This window comes from Scophthalmus maximus, chromosome 5 (assembly GCF_022379125.1).
Source record: "Scophthalmus maximus strain ysfricsl-2021 chromosome 5, ASM2237912v1, whole genome shotgun sequence".
Taxonomy (NCBI): domain Eukaryota; kingdom Metazoa; phylum Chordata; class Actinopteri; order Pleuronectiformes; family Scophthalmidae; genus Scophthalmus; species Scophthalmus maximus.
The window spans coordinates 23,680,251-23,705,270 of NC_061519.1; the positions used below are offsets into that span (position 1 = coordinate 23,680,251).

Genomic DNA, 25,020 nt, shown 5'->3' on the forward strand with positions numbered 1-25,020 from the left:
AAGCTGTCATTTCATATCCAATCTGTATTTTTTTTTCTTCTTCTTCCCCTCGTCTCTAGTGTGTCGGACACATCTGACCGAATGATGATTTGCTTAATAAGACAGGCACTCAACAGAATATACTGTGGGTCTTGAGGAATCATAATTACAAATTAATTGCCACATAATGTGAAATCACACAGCTGTAAAATGCGTCTGTTGTGTTGCCGCTGTGAAACATTAAGGAAAAAGTCATTATCTTTCCCTTTAATGTCAGTCGCAAAGAAAAAAAAAAATCAGAATAGGATAACCACGGAGGGCATATAATACTCACTCTCTGATATCTAATCCACAGAGATCCGCCAATATCAGTTTAATTGAAAAACCTTAATATTATTGTCCCATACTTTCCACAAAAAAGTATCACTGAAAAACTATATTGTTGTTGGTGGTGTTGGTTCAGGGAACATCTAATGTGGTGCACATTTAAACACAGGATCCAGAAGCCGTTCCAATTGTTTATTTGCTCAAAAGGTAGGTTGAGATGGTAACGGGTGATTGGATGGAAGATTTTTTTCTATACAAAAGGAATAATAAAAAGGAAAAGATTACAAATCCAAATCCTCTCAAGCAAATAACAATAGTAAAGTAAGTTGTATTAGACTTACATCACTAATGCATCCACAACATGGCATTGCACATTTTCTCCTCAATTCTCACGGTTAAACTCTGGAATGTAGCATAATTAAAAACAAATTCATGTCAACATTCAAACAATAGATGCCATATATTAGTAAATAAACATTTCAAATTTGAAAAAAAGTCCATCTGAACTCACATCCGTTGATCCCTTTGTTCTTCTGGAATTGTTCTGGAGGGAAAAAAGGGTTGGCAGGCCTTCAGGGGCGGCTTCTATAGTTTTAAGGGTGTGGTCAGATTAAGAGTGGCCCCCTGCAGGTGTATGGTGTTTTGAGATTTTAACAATCACATTTTAGGACAAAAAAACAATCCAGAAAACAATCCAAAGAACAAATAGAAGTGCATATTAAGCATTAGAAGTTTATGTCAATACTATTGCTTAAGGTAATACATGTCCCCTTCTCTATATATAAGCATTTATGCTGTCATGTACCTGAAAGATTTTTGCATCTTTATATATTCACTTATGTTTTCCTTTCATCCAAAACTATAATGTATGTATGTAATTGTGTTTTGCATATCATGTATGGGAATCTGTGGGTTTTATTTCACTTGCTCAAGGTTGGAGCAGACTTAAATCATGTATGGGCACTTTATCATTGGTATAACTACAAGTAGACCAAATATTCTACTGAGCCATTTTGTCATAAGTCAGAGACAGAGGACTGGCTGTGTGTTTTATGATTCATACACCTAATATCTTTGAATAGGCATGATTTACTGAATCGTCCTTAAAATGTCTTTGCGTGTGACCCTGAGGAGGAGCAGCCTTGTGAGGTCATGACAAGACCCCACCCTTTTCCCTTCAGTCTAAAATGAATGAATCTCTCATCTTTTATTCTCCACGCCGACGAAACCTTTATTTTGAAATGTCGGTTACCGGAAGCGCTTCCTGGGCGGAGCCACCGGTCTCGCACTTCCTGGTCGTGTCTCGGTAGCACTGCTACCACAATGGAAATGCTCACGTTACTCTGCTTATTTTCCACGTACCTGTTAGCGAGCAGCATTAACATCGAGGTGAGTGTATGCTGATCGTTCACGCAGCTCTGAATATCCTAAAAAATCCTGCGTTTTACGTTGGATTTCACCGGAAATGCCGTTGCCCCTGTTAGCATTCTATGCTAGCAGGTGTCTGTTTTGGTGATGAGCCCTGTTTGCTAATTCCAAGTCGAAAAACCACAATAAAACATGCAAATGTATTAATCTTCTTTCTCTTTTCTCAGGAGAACGCTGGACAATTCTTCAGCAGCGGTCACACTAACAACTGGGCTGTTCTGGTGAATATTAATGGATGTTACATCGTTGCGAGACATGCTAATTATTAAAATAATTCATTGTTTTCCCTCTGTGTTTCATTCTCAGGTGTGTACGTCCAGATTCTGGTTCAACTACCGCCATGTGGCCAACACTCTGTCTGTGTACAGAAGCGTTAAGCGGCTGGGCATCCCTGACAGGTAACTGGGATCAAACCCTTTTTTATTAGATTATGTGTTTAATAGTCTTTATTTATCAGGTGTTTATGTTTAGTATATTGATATATGTTGCTGATGTGTTGGAGGCTGGTAAACATCAGTGTGTACACACAGTACACAGTTTGATAAGTAACTAGTTATCTGACTGTTTTTGACAGTAGACTAAAGCAGAAATGATTAATCCATAACTATTTTATTATTATTGTCATTTTATCAAGCAGAAATCATGAAACAATAACAGATATTCTCCTAGTTGCAAGGATTTACTGTTTTCTTTGTCATCGTCACTGTAAACTACATATTTTTGGGGGCATTTTAGATATTGGTTGAACAACACAAGACATTTGAAGACAGCACTATCTGAAGGAAACATTTGGAGTAAATTAAAAATTGATTATGTATGTACATATATATATACCTAAGGTTTCCAGCTGTGCTGCTATGAACTAGTTTACAATATGCACCTCAAACTGTTGTGCCTCTATGATGCCTCCGTTTGTCTTTTCTGTCTTCATCGAAGGCCCTAATATAACTTAAAATAAAGTTTCTCCTGCCATGGAGTGAGTTAAATTGCGGTGGGTTCATGTGTCTCCAGTGGCTGTCATCACAAAAAAAACAAACAGATTTATAGTGGTAAACTTTATTGTCTTATATTGGACTTAATTGTGCTACGGGTGCCCCTGGCAATATTACTGTTGAAATGGCACGATCAGGAGCTTCTCATGGGAAATATTGCAGTTGTTATTGCTTTCAAAGCCAGACGCCAATACTTTTTATTGTGTCTAATGAAACTGTCCTGTAGTGTCAACATTGTTAATTAATGTTCAGAAGAGTGCACCCCCAAAAACTCCATTATGACGTTACAGCTTTATTTATGTTACGGTTAGATGACTCATAATCATCAAGAAGCTTCATTATATTAATCATATTTCTGCAAAGTTACACAGTGTCACATTGACAGCGGCTGTAGCTCAGGAGGAGTATGTACAGTATGGGTGTGGTGGCTCTGTCAAGTCTGTCAAGTCATTGTAACGTAATGTAACTTATCAGGCTAATTATACACCGCTCCATAACTTAAACTTGTTTTCTGACTTGTTTTTTTCCTCAGCCACATAGTTCTGATGCTGGCTGATGACATGGCTTGTAACCACAGAAATCCCAAACCCGCCACAGTTTTTAGCCACAAGAACATGGAGCTGAATGTGTATGGAGACGACGTGGAGGTGGACTACCGAGGATACGAGGTCGGTATCTCTTTACACTCATTCTGAAAAACTGTCCATGTTCGTGGTGGTTAGTCAGTTCGATATGCCAGATTTATTTTTGACAGATATTGCGATTTCAATTGGTCAGGGTGGGGATAGTAATTACTGCATTTCATTTTCTCTGAGAAAAAGATCTGATTTTTGCTGGTTGCTGTACCAAACAAGCATGTTCCTTTATTTCTGGAGGATTATTTGTAGACTGGGTTGTCACTGTTGCACAACAATTAATAAATTATTAATTATATGCGTATTGTGACACATTTGACCTTTTTTTAAAGCTTCTGCAGTTTGAAAATTGCACCTGGCCATGTCACAATTTTGATAACACTCTGATTAACTGTTCAGTCCCAATTACAATCAGTTCTTATTTAATGAGAAACCTTTATTCTTTTTCCTCTTTGTCTTCTCCCCTGGTTTAAATAAATATAAAAAAAATTCTTAGTGTCTGTATCTTGAAGACTGAAAGAAGTTGCTTGTTTCATTGAAATAAAAAAGTATGATGGTATTTCTAAAGTTGTTTAACACATCTAGGCTTAAACAGCAGGAAATGAAAGCTGACATTTTAAACTCTTTTTTCAAATTCGTCTTTTGAATTTAAACTCAAATGTTTTCAACAAAACAAAGGCCTTGCTGTTTCAATAATCTTCGAAAGGAACGTCAGATAGAATGTTGATAAATTAATTCACCATTGGCAAGAGAGGGACCCAGCACTTCTCATTTACAATATTCTAGTACAGAAATGTGTTCAATTGTTTGCATGTCTGAATTATAGTTCATAAAGGAGTGTGGACCTGTTTTAGTTTAAATCTGAAATGTGTAACTGTATACTGTAGCAATATATACTGTAGTTTCAAATTCTTTATAAAAACGTACATAACTCCCAGAGATAGACATCATATGCAGGTGTTGCATGGAATCGGATGGGGTTTGTGGTCAACACTGTGTGTCCAGTGTTTGCTCTGTCTGTTGACCAGGAAATTACTTGTTATCATATTAATCCTGAGGTGTTCTGTTTGTTATGGACCAAGACAGAGCCACGCTGCCTTCTCCTCTTTTCATCACAGCGTGTTTCTGATTATTTACCCTCTTTGTGCTGCTTGTTTAAAAACGAATAAACACAGACTGCTTTTTCTATTCTGTGTTTGCCGTCGCACGGTCATCGTTGGCAAGAAAAGCTGATTAAGACGAGAGAGAGAGGAAAAATGAAAAAAAAAAAAGATTTGTGTCTGATTTTCACAGTTCGATTAAAAGATAAGTGAAGCAGAACAAAGGTATCTGTCTGTTAATCCTATAGTGACTCCATCTGCTGCAGATGAAAAGTTAAATGATGTATTATCTTTTTGTAATCAAAGTAATCAAATTGAATTAGAAGATGTGTATTTCACAAATGATCACTTCCCATCCCTGCTGGGTTATTAAAATCACTGGCATTTTGTTTCCTCCCTGTGGCTTCAGGTAACAGTGGAGAACTTCCTGCGAGTTTTAACTGGAAGACTTCCACCCAGCACTCCGCGCTCCAAGCGCCTGCTCTCTGATGACCGCAGCAACATCCTAATATACTTGACAGGTAATTAATGAACAAATCCACTGTTGGATTCTCCCATTACACTCTTATACTGTTGTTTCTTACATAAAGTGCATCTGGCTGCTGACGAGAAGAGTTAATCGTAAATAATGTGTTTGTTCATCAGGCCACGGCGGGAATGGATTTCTGAAGTTCCAGGACTCTGAGGAGATTAGTAATGTGGAACTGGCCGATGCTTTTGAGCAGATGTGGCAGAAAAGAAGGTAAATAAAAACACTGGAACTTAACGTGAAGGAAGGAAAAGGCTTCACAAAGTAACACAAACAACAAATATAATAATATGAGTGCAGACTGATTATTCTGTATTCGGGGCTGCTCAAGAAGCAATTTGTCACCACACTGAAAACTGGAGTTTCACTGTGGGGAAGTGTGTTGCATCTCTAAACATCCAGCATCTCTGAGGAGTGTGGTTGGATGTGATCAGATGTGTGTGCACTCCCAACAGTGATTCCACACAGGGTAACTCACTCACTCACTCACTGGGCCCTATTTGGCCTTGACAGTGGATTTTTGCAGTAAATAGCAAAAAGTAGTGTTAAATGCGAACGACATGGCTTGAAATGCAGCTGATGGAAGCGGCGTGAGAGAAACAGTGAACCATAACAGTTCAGCTGCAGCCTGTGAAACAACGCAGTGAGCTGAAAGTACCTGAGAAGCTCCGCAGAGCTTAGGGAAGCGATAGAGTCTAGTGATGATTCTCTGGCGGCTCATTACTACGAGTGAGCCCTTTTAAATTACTCCGTTTTATTTGATCTATTGGTAAATAAAAATGGTGCTAATAACAAATCTTTTTATTCCTTCTGCTGTCAGGTTATTAAATCCAGACAGTAGTGACTTGAAATAGGATCCCTAACAACAGCTCTTTTACACGAGAAGCATGTTACAATGCCAATTTATTATTATTGTATTATTGTCCTACACTGACCTCTGTTTGTCTGAAATTTTGGATGTTGTTTGTGTGTTCTTCTTGGGATCAATAAAGTTGTCTGCATCTGAATCTGAGAATTATAAACGCTGTCGGTGTTAAATTTGACATCATGTACCTCCTATAACCGTTAGGGATTGACTATTATACATATACAGTATAAACACATCCTCTTACGAAAGAGAAGCCGTTGGAAGTTTTGTAAACTGAATCATGTTGCTTTTCATGGTGCTGCAGTGTGAACTGAAAGACTCTGTGTGAGCTAAAGCAGCTCTCTGCTACCAGCTACTGTGTACACCTCTCAAACATCATCAGTGGAGTGTCTGTAGTTACAGTCGGGCCCCGGGCTGCTGGCTTAACGCTTATCGACGCCCGCCTCGATGCTGATGAGATAATTGCCAGCTTGATCTGTCAAATTACAGCCACCTTAGAGCCTTTGCGACCTCCCCTCGTCGTTCCCCAACCACCTTGATTCAGTCAACTGGATATAAAAGTCTTATTATGTTTGGTTAAGACGGTGAAATAAGTTTGTAGTGAAAATTCTCTTTAATAGTGGAAGGAATGGTGGTGCCTGCGTGGGTGCGTGCGTGAGAGGGACTGAATGGAGCTGTTGGTTTTTTCTCGGTCGCCATGGCAACCGCAGCATGAAAGATGGTGTGAAGGTTTGTGTGAATTTATTGGAACAAATGGACAAATGTAATGCCAGCTGTGTGCCCTCTCGTCAGCCTTGTTTGAGAATGTGTATGATCCTGTTTGTGTGCGTGTCTCCAGGTACAACGAGCTTCTCTTCATCATCGACACTTGTCAGGGGGCCTCCATGTACGAGAGGTTCTACTCCCCAAACCTCATGGCTTTGGCCAGCAGTCAAGTCGGAGAAGACTCCCTGTCGGTGAGTTACCCGTCCTCACATGAACGAGATGAAATGAAAAATCACCCATCACTTTGTCTCCGTCCGTCCGTCTTCTTCTGCGTATCCGGAATCGGGTCGCGGAGGCAGCCGGCTAAGCCCCCAGACCCTGGGGGATCCCGAGGCGTTTAAGGCCAGATGGTATTTGTAGTCCCTCCAGCAAGTGTGGTTTTAAATCGCACTTCATTTAAGAACATTCTATGCTCATACAGCACATGCCGCCCTCAGACAAACTGTATCTCCAAGCATCAAGTGTCATATTTTTTTGCAATCCGGAATGAACAGTGGTTTCTCAACCTTCTCTTTATTTTTTTTCAAGACGTTTACACTCAAGCGACACCAATCTATATCTAATATGTTATATATTTAATATTGTTATTAAAATTTTTTTTTTATTAACCCTGTCTCTTTGTAGCATCAGCCAGATTTGGCAATCGGAGTCCACCTGATGGACCGTTACACCTTCTACCTGCTGGAGTTCCTGGAAGACATCCATCCTGCGAGCAAGACCAACATGAATGACCTGGTGAGCATGAAACTGTCAGAATTAAGGAAAAAATAACTCGGCGATATACAATTGAATAAACACGTAGGAATCCATAAATAAACAGATGAAGAAATTCACAAATATCCCTTTTCACCACCCATCTACATCTATTTATGTATTGATCGTGTGTGTGTTTGTGTGTGTGCAATGAAAATTTGTTACATAAAGCAGTCAATTTGGGTTTGATGTCAACAGAAGCGAGACATTATGTGTCCTGCACTGCACTGTCCCTCTTCGTATTGTAAGGTTTTTGGTGCCAAAGGGACCAGATGAAAGTCACACAGGACTCTGCACTTAAAACAGAATGTCTGATGATACTGTGTTGAGGTTGTTCTGCCAGTGACACATGATGGCAGAGATGTTGAGTGCACACACTGCTCCGGGCCAAGGCTCGATCTCCGCAGCACCTCCCTTTTAATCTTTTACACTCCTGCAGAGATCCACCGGCCCCCGGGGGGAGGTGCTCGTCATCCCCTCCCCCCCACCCCGCCTTACCTCACAAGGACTTAAAATCAAAACACCTCAAATCCTCAGTCAGGCACTCAGGGAGTCCAACTTCAATCAATGTGCATGGATATAAATGATATTTATTATTATTATTATTATTATTAAAACATATTATTCTTTCTTATTTTCCTGTTTCTGAAGGTGCACTCTTTGTTCTACTGGATTTTGTCATATTAAGGACCAGAGCCTTCTCTGTCTGCAGAGCCGTCGTTTGATGAAACAGAAATTGACCTTCCCTACAAAATCCTCTAGCAACCGTGTGTTTTTTCACCCAAGTCTGTTCGGCTGATGATAAAGATAATGTTCACCTCAGTTTAACGATTTAATTTCTCTCTTCAGATTTAGAACCCAGTCGGACAAAACACTGATGAATCACACACTTAGAGAGGATTAACCCACAAGTGGTGACGCAGCAGGCATCAAAATTTGTAATTGATGATGACATGCACAATCTTCTCCTCGCACTGTCACCTATTTGGACGCGCCCCCGCTGCAGCTCCACAGTTGGATGCAGCTGGCCACAGGTCACGGCTCAAGTCGGTCAGTGATATGAGGAGCAGGAGACACAAACTCTTTACTACTGTCTGAGTGGTAAACACTGTGATTAAAGGTACTACATGTAAGAGTAGGAAAGTAATATAGCTGTTTATAAAAATTGACGTAAATCCTTCCTCCCTGAAGACTGATTTCTACGTAAAGCACTCATTTTCCGGGATAATCCAAAGGATGTGACCTTCATTCTTGCATCCACGCGTCTCGTCTCGGTGCCGCTCTGCCGCTTCCCTACAGCACTAACGGTGTACAACATGGGCTAACGTTAGCTTAGAAATGGAGTCTGCTAATGTCAACAATACCTTCAGTATTGCATATAATACAAATATTGTATTTACATGGCTAGTTCTAATGAGAATGGAGCCCGTAAATAATTGATTCCAATAAGCTGCATGTTCCTAATGCACCATTGTGTTTTTTTTTGCTCTTCCAGTTCAAAGTGTGTCCCAAGAGTCACTGTGTGTCCACTCCGGGCCACCGCACTGACCTGTTCCTGAGGGACCCAGGAAGTGTCCTCGTCACCGATTTCTTCGGTAGCGTTCGCAAAGTGGAGCTCACCATGGAAACCATCAACTTGACAGGTCATATCAAGCAATGGGAGGAGAGGTATGTTGAATGGGGGGTTTTTAATTTGCAGAATCTCACCCAACTTCACTCAGTCAAACGTCTTAGAAATTTTAAGGGAGACCAATGTTGTCAGGTACAGCCGTCTGCAACAATCTGCCGCCAGGTTTAAGTAAAAAATATCTTCCTTTTGAAAGGGTTTTAACTATTTTGATATTTTTAAATGTTCAAATACAGAATATTCTATATCTGAGAGGAAGGGGAAAACCTGTGGTACCTTTAACTCTAAATAATTTGTTAGTCGGATTGGGGAAAACTCTGAGGTAAAAGCCCTAATTGAGGTCACGTCAGTGATATAGATTTTTTTGGGACTAATGATGTCTTGAGTGACCTTTTTACCCAATGAGGAAACTCTCCAGTGCATGTCACCATGGCGACTTAGTGGGTGGAATTACTGTTCGATGTGATAATACAGCGCATTCAGATTGTGTTTACTGAGATCTACAATCTGTACCAGTGTGAGGCTATAATTCGTTCAGTCTTCAGTGTTTCTGGTTGAGTATCTCTGGCGCCACCTTGTGACGAACAGGACAACATTGCATCCATGGGTTTTTTTCATCTCTTGTGTGATGAGTGGACTCGACCACTAGATGGTTGTAGCATCAAACTCTTTGTCGACTTCTGCACATCCTCTTTGCCTGCTGACATACTGTCTGCTTTCTTAGAAAGACACATTGACACATAATGAAGACTGTTAAGCTGCCATGCAGGCCCAATGATAAGAACGAGGGGAGGCCAGATAAAGGATTTTAAAAACACACATTTACTGACCACATTTTGAAGCGACGGGTCGCTTTTTACCAGTTTGCATAGCGGCTAGCTGAATTGTTGTATTTTGTTGTATGTCTGTACATGGGGTAACTTCATTCAGTTGTGCGTCTGGTTGTGTTTTCATGGGGCTGCTTTCATTTGTCTTTGCAGCACCTCGCTGAGAACAGGAAGGGCGAGGGGAATCGTGGCCTAGAGGTGTCGCCGACGAAACATTTGTTATGGCCCGAGATGCTGTTGCTAGCTATTGTGACACCTAGTGGTAGAGAATATTATAAATACAACCTCTAGGAATAGATTGAAGCGCTCCATAAACAGATGTGGTAGAAATTTAAACTTTATTCACGATTACCCTCCCTTCACTCTTGTTAATTTCATTAAGATCGGCTTTAATTGAACCACTGGGAGGTATTACAGTCAAAAGAATCTAATGTGCTCGGCTGCTAATTAGTAATTAGAGGCAATTGCCACACCGATTTTAGTCACCGGCTGTTTTGGCCTCGGGCTAGTTGCAGTCATTGCACACAACTTCCCCTATTACTTTATTATTGATTAGGGCCAACACATTAGGCTCGCTGATCCTGTATGCAACACAAAAACACAGCACTAGACTTATCGAGTTGCACGTTGCCCCATTTAAGTCCTAGAGAGAGACGCACGTTTTATCTCCCAATTCTGATGCAAGTGACCAGCAATCCCCTTAATTCATCTGATGTTTAATGGCGGCTAAGTTTAGCGATGGAGCAAAGCAGTAGTAGGACCTCTCTTCTTTTAAGAATGATTTAAAAAAAAAAAGCTATTTTGAAAGTTCAAAAGCATTAGGGGGACTAATGACACATTCTATCATATTTTATGTGACGCTGGTGTTTTCTTTAGCCCCATTCAGATTGAACTAATGTGCTGTTCATAGTTAAGGTCGACTTGTTAACCACGGGCAAATTGCGACGTGTGGTATGCGAGAATATTCTGGAGGAAAAGCAATAACCTAAAACATTACTAGTCCAATCAAATGATATCATTATTGTTTAATTCAAATTAGCATTATTTAAAAATGAATTGGTAATTTGATTGCAAATTACTCAAACTGCTGTTTCTGAATGTAAGAACTGGTGTTTGCAAGGCAATATTGTTGCAGCTTTACAGCGCAACACCGTCACAGTAGTTGAAACTGTACAATGACAGATTATCCGTGACAAATTAAAATAGATTTTAATGTTGTCAACAATGTAGCATCTTCTTTACTCTGATGAAATTCAGCAACAGAAAATTCGACTTTTTGTACAAGATCACAGAGATACATTTATTTAAAAGCAAAGTGTCTCTCTGGCCCTCTGGAAGTAATTATTACAGCCCCAATTACCTTCTGTTTTTTTGTGTGGCACATTTGCTTGTCTTTCCTATTATTTCACTAATGGTTAAGTAAGTATGACACAAGAATTGAATGAAACTGGTTTGTTCCTTTCTATCTGCTGATTTCAAGTTTTTTTTTTTACATTTTGAAGAAGAAAAAAAATCATTAAAATATTCAGCAGATTATTCCATGAAATAATAATTGTTGCTGCCTAATTTCTTTTAAGCATAAGAGGACAAAAGCTTTAGCTTTTGTCTACAAAATCAAGACTGATCTCGGCTAATCCCCTTGCCAGTCCATCTGGAGCATCTCGGAAAAACAATGGCTGAGAGACGGCAGAAACCTCTGCTTGGTTGACACTCACAAAGTTAAATAATAGCATTTCATAACAGCTGAAAGTGGGTTGTAGTGAGCTTTGTGTTCCCACAGGGAAGAGATCACAGATGTCCTCTGAAACAAGCGTTTATTAAATAAAGGGCTGCTTAATCCCACTTTTCCTTGTTTATTCAGCCACCTAGACAAGTGCTGGAGGATGCATTATTTAGAGGAGATAGGTACATTTGTGTGCGAGCGTCTCTTGATTCTCTGGTCCTCCGTCCTCTTTTGTACTAATTCCTCTCGTTTTTCTCTCTTCTCCACTCACCCATTTCTAAATGGCCGTTTTTCTACCGAAAAAGGCTTCTCCATTAAGTGGATTGCACTTGATGGAGAGGACATTTTAATGGACCCCCTCAATCCTCTTCATTATACATGGGCTTAACGGTGTAATGGCATTGTGCAGTTACATACTTGCAGCATTAGGTGGTTATTGACCAAAACACATCTCCCTGCGGGTCACGCGACTCCCGGGATAATTACAAGTACCAAATTCACGCCGAGTTCAGAGCCAGTTGCTTATTAAGACATAGTAATCTAATTTGCGTCCTGGAGGGCAGGATGGAGTCTCCAAAAAACTACTTTAGCCATTAGTAGTGCTAGAATGTGAAAAGGAAATTGTTTGACCTAAAGATGACAGCTGGAGACGGCAGCGGTACCAGTGGAAGTGGGGAAGTGGACTGAAAAATCCTCTCCAAAAATCTCTTCATGAAAAATAATGTGTAAAGTGGTTTGAATTCTATTAGTGCTCATCTGTTGTGCTAAGTGAGAAGACGGGGGAGGGGGGGGGGGTGTTGAGACGTGTTGGTGCCCTTAGTAAGAGCATGAGGGGCTCAGCAAGAGCAGGGCTGCAACTAATGATTGTTTTCTTTATCAATTAATCTCTCGTTCATTTTCTCGATTAACCGATTAGTTGTCGACCGCGTTTCCCAAACCCCCAAAAAGAGGTTTTGTTTCGTCCACACACCAAGGATATTTAGTTTACTGTCATAGAGGAGCAAAGAGACCAGCAAATATTCACATTTTAGAAGCTGAAATCAGAGAATCTTGACTTTTTTTCTCAAATAAAAACTGCTAGAACCGATTAATCGATTATCAAAATATTGGGGGATTGATTTAGTAGTCGATTACTAGCCCAGCCTGTTTCCTTAGTCTGTGTTTCTGTCGGTCAGAGCAACGAGAAACTAAAGAAAGGAGAGCAAAAGAGCAAAATCCAGCGAGAGTGAGTGTTTAGCAAAAGTAACTTGAGAGAGAAGAAAAAGACAAAAAAGAAAAAGGACGAACCGTTGCTTTACCTAACAAGTGGCTGGGGGGAGACTCACTGGGGGACGTGGCCCACTTTGTCGGCAGCTGTCTGACCTGAACTTTGATTATCCAAAAACAGCCTCCGCTCGACTGTGACCTTTAGCTGAGAGTCTTCCTCTGAATTCCGAATCAGACTGTGATGTTGAAGACACACTTTTTTTCAGAAAGAAGAAAAAAAGATATACACCATGGGAAGCACACAAGCATTTCAAAAGTGCCCATGGCATTTGTGGCAAGGTGGTGGTTCCAAACAGCTGTAAATGGGCTTCAGAAGCTGTGTTTGAACTCTACCGTCATCCTTTGTCTTTTGGTCATGTATTTCGGTTGAAGCGCAATCTGACAAACAAATAAAACATTTAAGGAAAAATGCATAAACCAAAAATCTACCTGGAATATACTTGATCCAGAACTGGGACCACGTTTTCCTAAAATCCTCCCGTTTTGTCCTTCAGAGCAAATCTGATTCCTTCGAGGTAGAATGAGCGGTAAGACGTTGAGTTAATGCTGCACTGAAGTCGATTCTAGTATTTCCCTGTGTTGTCGTTAAGTTTTAATTCATCACTTAGTGGCAAACACCAGAAGCTGACACCAGAAAGTAAATCCGCCTGTAGAGGCCAGAACTGCGAAATGTTTCTTTATTGTATTTTTCAATTGTGATTTATGCTGATGAGGAAAAACATTGCCAATATGGCTTTAAGGGGAAAGGGCTGGCAATACATGATAATGTGTTGTTGTCAATGAAACCCAATAAAACCCAGACTGTCTGTTGCCCTCTGGAAATATATACTTTCATGAGAGACTTAAGCATGTATATAGAAAGCAGCTGCAAGTGGGAGAGTTGATGTAGCATCAACGGCAAACTTTAGCTTTATTAGAGGATGTTTGTCCGCACAAGAAACGTAACGCCGGCCTCGTATGGGTGTTGAAGTTGACTCCAAAACCCCTTCTAGCTTTCAGTGATTGCTGCATTGATGCTCGCTCACTCTGGTTTTTAGAAAAACGAACCAAAATTGAGTGCACCGTTGGCAGTGCAGGAAGCCGGCGAGTTTGGAGTTCTCCTAACACCTCTAAAATTTAAAAAAATGAAGAAAGCTTTTAGGTGAGCCTTTCAGAAAAATAGATTGTAGGCAGTGGATTACTTAAAAATGGTGTTTCGGATGTTTTCTTTTTTTGTCATCTGTTATGTCCTGTAGTGATGCACTGCAGAGGATTTTCTTTTTTTTTCCTTCATTAAGAGGAAAAATGGGTTCATTTACATCAATTTGCACTGCACATCATGGACTGGGCCTCTGAAATGACCTGACAATCAGACACACCTCTGCTACACACACACGCTGCCAACACAGACACCGGAGTCTGTTCCTCTGCCTGACAGCTTTTCTTCATCACTGAGTAACAGTGTCTCCACATAACAAAAGGCCTAACGTTTCCAAAGTGCAATTCACTTTAGTCAGATTAATGCTAAAAGCCTGCTGTTTTTGTGTGTCTTTAATCTTTCAGTGCTGCGGACGGAGAGCCGCGGAAAGAGACGTACTCGTACTCCGACCAGCTGCCGGTGTCGGAGATCATCCATCAGGTGAGAGGGCCATAAAAACAAAGAGAAGAGTCAGTCGAGGACAAACGGACCCCGATTGATATGATCCAGACAATTTAGATTCACTGTAGAACATTGAGTTTTATTTTTTGTCATGTTTTATGTCGTGTGTTGGCAGCTGTAATGGGGCTCCGGCGCTTTCTCACCGCGCATGGCGGCTTAGCTGCACGAGCAGGGTATTGATTTCACCTGTATCTGTGTATCTGTGTGTGTGTGTGTGTGTGTGTGTGTGTGTGTGTGTGTGTGTGTGTGTGTGTGTGTGTGTGTGTGTGTGTGTGTGTGTGTGTGTGTGTGTGTGTGTGTGTGTGTGTGTGTGTGTGTGTGTGTGTGTGTGTGTGTGTGTGTGTGTGTGTGTGTGTGTGTGTGTGTGAGATTACTCAACAACACATGGACGAATTTTCACCGAACTCGATGGGATCGGAATATATTACTCGGGAGGGTTCTCCAGATGATAAACTTCTGGAGCTGATAGGTCAAAGGTCAAGGTCAACAAAAATATGGCCCAAAAACAAGACAATCTGAAGCTTGTATTGACCAGAAAATAGATACAATAAGTGACGTCATGAAGAAGTGACAAAGAAGACCAAAAATTATGTCACAGTTCAAAAATGAATTTTCCGAGGTAACTCACAATCCTTAAGGAATATAGACACGGCCTAAAGCTCATATAGATTTAATCAAATGAATTGAAATGAAAAATGTCTGATAATTTTGTAGGACCCTAACCTCATCGCTTATATTTAAAAAAAAAATTGGTTGTATATCTACAATGACAAAGAGTCGTATTACTGTGAAGTCAGAAAATGATCTCACTTAGTTAAGTAATGCATTCATTTTAGCAAATTAAGATCAGAGACAGAATCTACATCTTATTTAGATTAACCAATCATTTGTCATCATATTGGAATAAATGCCATCATGATGATGTCATTATGAAATGGGATTATTACAATATAAAATAGTTAACATTGCCTGATTGGGGTATGAACTGTGCATATGCGAGGTATGCATCACCCTTCAGATTCTTTTCACTACTATTTGAAATGTGTCCGGGCTCGCCCCCCTTAATTTGGACCCGGAACAGAAAGTTATGTACGACAGCCACCAACAGATGTCTTTGTGCCGTTGCCATGGCGACGGCTCTAGGTGTGAAATGCAAGTGCCTCCTGGTCTGGGCGTGGAGGGGCCACTGTGAAATTCAGCAGAATGGATCGGCAGCATTGTGGCGAAGGAATTGTGCATTCACCTCATTCTCGAATGGATTGTGGCTTTCAGTCGGCCGACCTTCACAAATGAACACCCATTCTTCCTCATTCCACCTATGCAACTCTGTGCTCCGCATTCAGAATAGCTGGTCTCCGTACCTGTATCATTCCTTCTGAGATTTTCTATTATAAGCCTATAAAAAAACCCCCACCATTTCTGTACTCCCACTTCTCCTTGTGCCTCAGGAATGTGACAAAGTCACTTTTATCTTTGCCACAGGCAAGAGCAGACATTACTCCTTTTTACATTTCGGTATCAGAAGCCCCCAAGAAATCTATACTTAAAAATACAGAGAGGGGGCACGTTAATATGAAAATCGACACAGTAGTATCCATTATCCCTGCAATTACTACCATGTGTGTGAAGCTTACCGTAGTCAGTTTTTGCTGGGACATATCAAGTGACGATCCTCGCTAACTCCACGGTGGACTGTTTATGGCTTTCCTTTCTGCAGCCCCAGCGATGCCAAGTAGTTATGATAGATATGCTCCATCATAGCTGAATGTTTAAATAACATTCACACAATCAACTTTCTAACCCATGATAACACGTCAGTAGTAGTAAATGTGGCGATTTGATTTCAAATGTTTTACTGTTTTTAAGCCAGTTTAGAAAAGGAAACTACAGAGCTGATTCCATCGTACTGTACTGTAGATCAAAAGAACATTGGACATTCAAACGTTATTCATACAGTTTATTGGTCTTAACCGCACATTTGCAAATTTAAAAAAAAACGAGGGCGGAATATTTAATATGATATTTTTGCCGAGGAAAATGTGACAATTTGGCAGTTGTCTCACTCTGTATTGCTGAAACAGATGCCAAGTAATTCCAGTAGCAGAACTAATGCAAAGAGTCAAGTCTGGCCTTTCAAATTTGAAGCCAAAGCAGAGGATCAAAGAGCTGCTTCCTGGGATTTCCAGAACAATCCCACAACACCTCCCTCAAAGGTAAAGTAATTCCTTTGCTGTTTCTGATTAGTAAGCAAACACAGAGGCATCAAATGAACCTGCCAAAAACAAAAACCAAGAGTCGGTTATTTGTTCAAATCCGTTAGAAAGGCTCATTATAGTGACTACAGTAGACTGGAGAGGACGTTTGTCTCCTCTGTCATTGGACACTGAACTATTTGTGTTGATAAGCAAAGTTCAGGTCCCGCTGAACTGAGTAAGTGGTAAAAAAAAAATGAAATGACAGCAAAACAAAAACAACAACAACAAAAAAGAGAGAGAAAAATCCTTTGGCCCCGTTGCTGGAAACATCACGGGCTGATATCGACTTGGGTGTGAAGAAAGGCGTCGCAGTCATTTGGCCCGGAGAAATGAAGCTGACCGCGGGTCTGAACCATGTCAGATGCTTATTGAGTAATCGTGATGGGAAACAGGAGGGGTCCCCCCCGCACCCAGCGGCACTCTGGGAAATTAGCTGAGGACTAGCCTCAAAAAGCCCCGGCTACTACTACAACAACACAGGCCCAATTTCAGATCTGTTGCCACACGAGAGCGCTCCGCGTAAAACTGTGTCCGTAATCCTCAATGTGTAGAAGCGAATCACACGAGAAGACTGGAAGCTCCCGACACTCGCTCGCCACAAACACCATTACGGCGTCTTGCAGTCTGCTACTTGGCTTCATATACTGTCTCTCCTTTCCCTCTCTGTCAGCTCATCTTTTATACATCCTTTTTTTTTTCTTCCTTCCTTGTATTTCTCTCCCCTCTTTTTTCCTTTTTTTTTTCCCTAAATGCACCCGCACGTACCACGCACAAACACACTCGTCAACCCGACGACCCCTGCCAGAGATTTCGATTATCGGATCGCACTCCTGCTGGGCTGAAGATGGGAGTCCTGATGGACTGAGTCACCTCGCCCCCTCCTCTCCATAGTCCATCTGCACTGCAGCAGAATGACCAATGTCCATCAAGCCTATTGACGGCTGTCCTGCTTCCTTTTGATTAGCTGTCATATTGGAGTGCATGGCTGCCTGAGATTTCTTTTGGTCTGTATTGGCAACCCCTTCCTTTTGTTGTCGCGGATCAGATACACTCATCTTCAAGAACAAGATGTGATTCATATCTCATAACATTGTGATGTCTGAGAATATTCGCTCCCAAGTGGCCACGGAGCTGATTTCAGTTGTGCCACTGACGGAAAACAAATCTTCAAGAAAAAAACGATTTCTCCATTTGCTGGAAGACCAGGCGACGCATTGCAAAATAAAAAAGAAAAGAAACGTCATCAGAGTGTCTGACAGTGGGTATATAAGGCAGTGCTCTGCGGTGTGTGTACACAGATTCCCCCTCATTGTGCATGTGGATGTGTGTCTGTGAACAGTTGATTAATGCCCCGTCACCGTTAGCAGTCGTCTTGTGAGTGGTGACAGGGCGAGTCCCCTTCTTCCCGCCACCTTCTCTCCTCAACCTCACATGTCTCTCCACGTCGCCTAATCACAATATGTTCAGTTATGGTAGTAACTTGGAGGAGCGCTCTCTCTCTCTCTCTCTCTCTCTCTCTCTCTCTCTCTCTCTCTCTCTTTCTTCTAACTATCTTTGTGTCTTCTTTCTTTCCCCCCTCCATCGCTGCTGTGAGTCCTGGTCTCCTGGCGTCAAATTATTATTTGTTCTTTAGCCAGCTTGACGCCACACCGCACGACTCCAGAGAATTGAAAATGGAAACAGTGGGAAAATGAATGCTTTGCTGCCTTCCTCCCACCCGTTTGCCAACCCCCCCCCCTTCCCCTTCCCCTCACTGACTTCTGCAGCCTCCCTCCGTTTAATCAAATGTCAAATTAGAATTTGCGTTGCCGCTCAATAATTACAAATAATATCCTCCAGAAAAGCAAAACGTACGTTATGAGAGAGCGGCGTCCCGCGCTCGCCAATGGGCTAGAATGTGAAGAGGAGAACAGGCGAGTGTCCTGGCACGTACAGCGGCCGCTCTTCTGTCATGTGGCTCTGCACAACATCATTTTTTCTTTCTGCAGTTTTGACCTTGGGAGTATGAGTGTTTGCCAGGGCGTTTCAGAACCTCCCTCAACGACCATTAGCATCCTGCATGGGCATGTTAATTAGCTCCGATCAATTAGATGGGTTGGCCGTTAATCGATTATACTGGGGGAATTGAATACGCAACACAAAGCGTGTGTAATGGAGGCAGGCTGCTCGAGTCTGCGGGTCCGTGTCCTTGGCTGTGGCATGCGAACGGTTCCGTCAGCGAAGGTCGGCAATCGCTCGCCTCTTTCCTACTCCACTCCCTCAGCTGTCTCTCCCATCTCACTCATTTCTGTGCCTAATATGTTTTTTTATCTCCCTCTTCCTCCCCCATGTCTTTTTTTCTCTTTGAGAAATCAAAAACTTTCATGTTTGAAGCAGACATTTCCTGCAGGTTAAAAAAAAATGTTGTGGCCTCGATTTGATTCCTGTCCAAGCCTTTTCAAGCTTTATGTTCAAAGTATCAATGTGGTTAAATTGTGGACCACATAATCAGTAAGTTGATAACAGAATACATTTTCAACAATTATGATATTGATCTCCGACGTCATTTATCAAACAGAACATTTCAAACATTTGCATGCTCCAGCTTCTGAAATGTGCTTTTCTCTATTTCATGTGATTGGATTGTTGGTCGGACAAAACAAGCAGTGCCTTTGAAGTGAAACATGCCCTTTGCATATTTCACACTGTTTTAGACTACACAAGCTGATAATGGCTCATTGGTGAAATGTGACTCTTGGTCGAGCAGCCTTGAGCTAAATAGATCCAGAGGAACGAATCATACACAGTACTTGTATTTATTTTGACAAGAAATGCCACAGAAATGCTAAACAGTGGAACAGAGTCTGCAGTCCAGAGGTTAAAAAAAAATACATGAATCGTCCAGCAAGTCCTCCAGCTGATACGACGAACTATGTCGTATCTGCAGAATTACGACCTAATCCACCGTTTCCTAAATCAGCGCCTCTACCGGTGACGGGAGGTACGCCACAAATGCAGCACATTTTTATGATTATCTTGCTGTCGTGAACGCCGCTGACTCGCACAGTCTCCTGGAGAATGTCTGGACGCAATTCGGTGGACATTTTGGGAGTTGCGCAAAAACAACAGATTTCCACCAAACCGAAAGAATGGCATCAGTCCGGGTGCATTTTACAAAATCAAAGTATTATTCAAACCCCGGAGAATGTCCGGACCCGGTTTCCCCGACGTTTTTTCCGAAGTTCATGTCTGAAAACGGCGCCGGTTTTCTCTGACTTTGTGCCGCCTGCGTCTGTTTCTCTTCCCTCCTGACTTTATCTCCTCTCTCTGCCAGCTGTGCTGATGTGGCTCCCTGTCACAGTCGATCCATCTCCCTCAGCTCTTTCTTACCCAGGGGGCTTGTATTTACACACGCACGCACACACACACACACACACACGAACACACACACACACACACACACACACACACGAACACACACACACACACACAAACACACACACACACACACACGTCCCAGTCACGCACACCTCTGCCTGCCATTGTCACAGAGGTCAAATGCCCCTGATGGCCTCACGCTCACAGTTGCCTCTTATGAACATCCCCGCCCCAGTGCTCCGCCTCGACCTCCAAGTGTTTCACCCTCTGCTCCTCTCATTTCCTCTTCCTGTGGGCCACTTCATCACCGTGGCCTCAGCTGAAAGTGTCCCCAACTGCCCAGATTTTATTATGTACCACAGATCTGAGGGACGTTGAGTTAGTAGTGGGAGCGAGAAGAACAAACACTGAATTTGAATGATTTGGACCACATTTGTGTGCAGTTTGAAAAATCAGCGGCCGTGTCACGGCTGCCCCCGGCTCTCGGATCTGTATTCATGCGATTATGTCAGCGTCTCCGATGGGACGGATTTCTGTTGTCACAGCTCTGTGGCCGTTTGACTGGAAAGCATGGAGGACGACAACTTGAGCGTGCCGCGCAAATTTAATTTGGGATTTGGGGGCGAAACTTCTGTTTCAACAGCACACAGGAACGGACCAGTTCAAAATTGACTAAGTGTTTGAAACCACGAGGGGATTCTCTTCGCACCGTCAGCAAAAAAAATACAAAATCAAGAGCCTGAAAGCCAACCTGCAGCCACGAAATGCAGAATGTGCTTTTTGAACTTGACAGTGTTTTTGTTTAAGTCAGTTTCACTGTTTCATTCTCTATGCTGTTGTAATTGTCTGAATTTGTTAGCCAATAAAAAAAAGAAACTTCAATCTACGCTCTTTGCCGTGGCCCCTTCAGGTCTCACTCTGTGCCCAGCCCGGTGCTCGGGGCCGATGTCGGCCGTCTCTGCTTTAGCATTCTGAGCGGCAACGGTGCGCTATTGATTTGACTTGATTGAGCTGTTAAATACATTCAGAGTAAGACGTTAACCGATTCTAGTCGCTCTCCTCAGTCTTCCTGCATTAGAAAATTGGCAGCGACGTCAAGTGACCTGGAGTTTGGATTGAGAGGAATGTAACCTCCGCACAGAGGTTGTGTGAGTGCACAGACACACACAGTCCCTGAAATTAACTTTGCCTCGGTTACCAACAGCAGTTGAACTAATGACAAATAACAGGATTTATTTGTACGATTAATATTCATTATTCTAAGGGACATCATGTAATCGTGCCGGTTCATGAATTGGTGCAGTGTGTTATTTTGAGACTCTCAGGATAGTGTTGCAGTGAAAACACTTAGTGAGAAAGAGCCATTGTTTTGCTTTGCTTTGATTGGCTGCAGGACAGAGAGAACGCTGGGACTATTACCGAGGTGTTTAAGTGGCTCTGTGTCGACCAGTAGAGAGCTTTAGCGGAAGACACTTCTCTTCTAAAGCAAATGTGTTAGACATTTCTGCAGTTATCACCCTCTAAAAGGGAAATCCAGCAAAATATTAGATGTCGGCTTGAGCTGTACTAATCAATTTTATCTTTAAATTACTAGGCGTATTATAAATGAATCAGACACTTTGGCAATTAGACCTGAAATGCCACGAGTCATGAGGATTAGATGAAAATTACTCTACCTGCACCGCAGTGAACACCACTAAAAGGTACATTCCTTGGTTATTGAAAAGTGTTTATAATTCCAATATATATATATAAATATACTGTATATCAGTAGAAATCTTGTACTCCCTAATATCCATATCGGTCGGGCTCTAATACACACACACACACACACACACACACACACACACACACACACACACACACACACACACACACACACACACACACACACACACACACACACACACACAGGTGTCAGCTTGAGAGTGTCCGACCCAATAAAGGGATCAGACTGGTATTGAATGTTTTCAGAGTGCTCTGTCTTTGCTACTTGGCCAAATCCTCCGTTATATCGGCCGTCTGCCGATGTGCGAGCGCACCTGGCTTCTCCAGGTAATGGGAGATGGCACCAGAAATTCACGCATGATTAATTAAGCGATTAAGAACCATGTGCCGGGGGCAGTGACCTTTTCTTTCTGCCGTTCAACTTGCAAAAGATGGATTTGGACACATGCTTAAATGGATTTGCTCTGTGCAATTTAGACCATGTGCTTGGGTTGTTAAACCAGAGACTGAAACTGGCCAACAGACGCACAACTGACTCTCCTGACCTCTGATTTTCTAGTTGATAATATTATAAATATTATATAGTATTTCTGTGCACCCTGGGGTGATGGAAATTCCTGTGTTGTGAGGAATATCAACACGTTTTTCTATAAGAACGTTTGTCTAAATGTAAATAGCTGCGCTTAAATGTTAATAGAAATTCGGGATTTCAATTTGAAACTGATAAATTTCAAACCAATAAATATTGTCTGTCCATATCCTTTAGCTTTGTTCGGTTCTCGGCCAACTTATGGAAAAACAACTGTGTTCATCAGCTATCAGCTTGATTGGTGTGTAGACGGCCGTGCGTCTGACGTCAGTACTGTATGTTGTTAATTCTGCAGGAAGCCTTCTCCGTTCACAATTACTGATACAAATGAATAAACCATAATTGATAGAGATAATAGATAATGCAGGTAACATTGTATCTTGTATTTTGGTCGTAGTGAGACTTTGACACTCGACTACTAGGACACCAGATTCAACCTCCAGGGCCTGTCAGTCCACTCCAGCTCCTACTGCAGTGTGTGTGTGTGTGTGTGTGTGTGTGTGTGTGTGTGTGTGTGTGTGTGTGTGTGTGTGTGTGTGTGTGTGTGTGTGTGTGTGTGTGTGTGTGTGTGTGTGTGTGTGTGTGTGTGTGTGTGTGTGTGTGTGTGTGTGTGTGTGTGTGTGTGTGTGTACTTGAGATGGAGTAAATGTACATTGGGCGCTGTAGAGAGAGCTGGAGAGAGACCGATCACTCAGGCACTTGTGCGGCAGCTTCACTGTTCCGTACGTCTTCCTCCCGTTGTGTGTATTAGTTTGTGACTCTGGCAGATTTGGCGTGTGTGCTCTGTGTTCATCCCCTCCGCCAAAGCCTGTGGTTTTTGGCTTTAGGGGGGAGATGCCTCTTGTCTTGTCTGGTGATTTCCCCGACTGGATAATGACGGCTTGTATTGCGAAGGGGATAACAGAAATCTCTTAAGTGCGTCCTCACAACCTACCCACGGCTCCTGTCGCCCAAGCCGCGGAGTTGGGAAAGATTTTCTTAGAGGTTAAATCTCATCTCTCCGCAGAATACTGCAGCCGCATTAGCATATAAATGCGCTTCCTTGCGAGATGCATGTTTAATACGGGCGAGATTTAAAAGTATAATCGTACACAAAGTGATGATGTGGCAGTGAACGGGACAAACACGAGACGGGGGAGGTGTACTGATGAGCTCGGCCCCCCGCGTTGTGTGGGAACCTTTGTGTGCGACAACCGATAGTGTGCATAAAGTGTTTGTGGAGATAACGTTGTGGCGTGTGTGTGAGATTCTGCGCCTGCCTGCCTGCCTGCGTGAACGACAGAACAATCAGCGCCGGCCTCAACAGGAGAAATATACACACTATTACTAACCTGCCACCTCTGCTCACCTCACCTCACCCCCTACCCCTTTAGAAGCCAAAGCAGAAAGACTGGCATCCTCCTGATGGCTTCATCCTGGGCCTGTGGACTCTAATCCTCCTGGTGTTCTTCAAGACGTACGGCATCAAACACCTCAAACACATCTTCTGAGGCGCCGGCGCTGCTGGACACCCGAAGGCGACGTGGAGCTGCTGCCGAGGGGGCTGTTGGAGGGGGAAGGTGCAGTTTTGTGACGGGGCTTGTTCTTCCCCCAGAAAAATGGAAAGAGAAGATGAACGAACACCACAACCTGTGCTGTGTGACGCTACTGGTGGATGATTGCTCTCTACTGATGTAAATATACATGCAATAAGTTTTTTTTATATTATTTCAGATTTGAAGAAGAAGAAGAGAAATAATTAAAAGTGGTGCATCAAAAATGTGAAAATCCTGCTGTGCATGTGCACACCACCATGTCTGTTTACGGGAAAAAAAAAGGACTTGCTAACTTATTTATATTTTGTTAAGCCGTTCTATAATTGCATTGATTTGGTTATTAATGCACTGAATTGAGTCTGCAGATAAGAATTTAATTTATTTTCAAGAGTGCGCCGCTCTGCATACATCAGTGGCGGCTCCTGCCTTTTTGTCTAAGTGCTACTCAGAGCGTCTGCTTGGTCAGAAAAAGGAAAATGTTGGGAACGAGGAGGAGGGCGGGACGAGGGGGGGGGGGGGGCGATTGGCTGCGAGTGGGCTGATGACGGATTACACTTGAACGTCTCCCCTGTCCATATACATTACACCCCTTGACGGTCATATCACGTACGTGAAGGATAACAATCGCACGTAATCCCATCTCGCGCGATGGGACCCGTCCACTCCCCCCCCCCCCCCCCCCCCCCCCCCATTCACCAAATTGCCCTCCCCGTGGAAACATCCATTAGCCGCCCCGGCCTCGCACTCCGCTGATTGTATTCCGGGTAATGGACGGCTATTTCCCCGGCCATTCTGTGCCTCGCACTACAGCGGCGATAAGTGAGTGATAACCTAGTAAAGCCCGCCGGTCGTCCCAAATGAATCTCCTCTATGCCTGGACATGTTTTCCTTCTTTTTCTTTTTTTTTTGTTTATCCCCCCCCCCCCCTCCCTCCCCTGCCTTTTCTCTCCATGTGTAACCACGGCATCAGACCGATGCTCAAAGCGTATGGATCGAACCGGTGCTGGTTTCTTTTCTCCTGCTCTGCTCTCAGAAACTGTAAGAACATTTTATTCTCTTCTTTCATGCTCGGATTAAAGATTAAAAAAAAAAAACGTG

The 25,020-nt window shown here is 42.5% G+C and overlaps 1 protein-coding gene across 1 annotated transcript; it reads left to right on the top strand.

Annotated features, from left to right (window-relative positions):
• The first annotated feature begins 1,542 nt into the window (after positions 1–1,542).
• Positions 1,543–25,020, top strand: pigk (phosphatidylinositol glycan anchor biosynthesis, class K). Its single transcript, XM_035635081.2, has 11 exons — positions 1,543–1,695; positions 1,902–1,955; positions 2,041–2,132; positions 3,259–3,394; positions 4,871–4,982; positions 5,107–5,203; positions 6,697–6,814; positions 7,248–7,358; positions 8,872–9,044; positions 14,362–14,437; positions 23,761–25,020. Exons 1-11 carry the CDS (start codon positions 1,630–1,632, stop codon positions 23,875–23,877), a joined length of 1,152 nt encoding a protein of 383 aa, XP_035490974.1. The 5' UTR covers positions 1,543–1,629; the 3' UTR covers positions 23,878–25,020.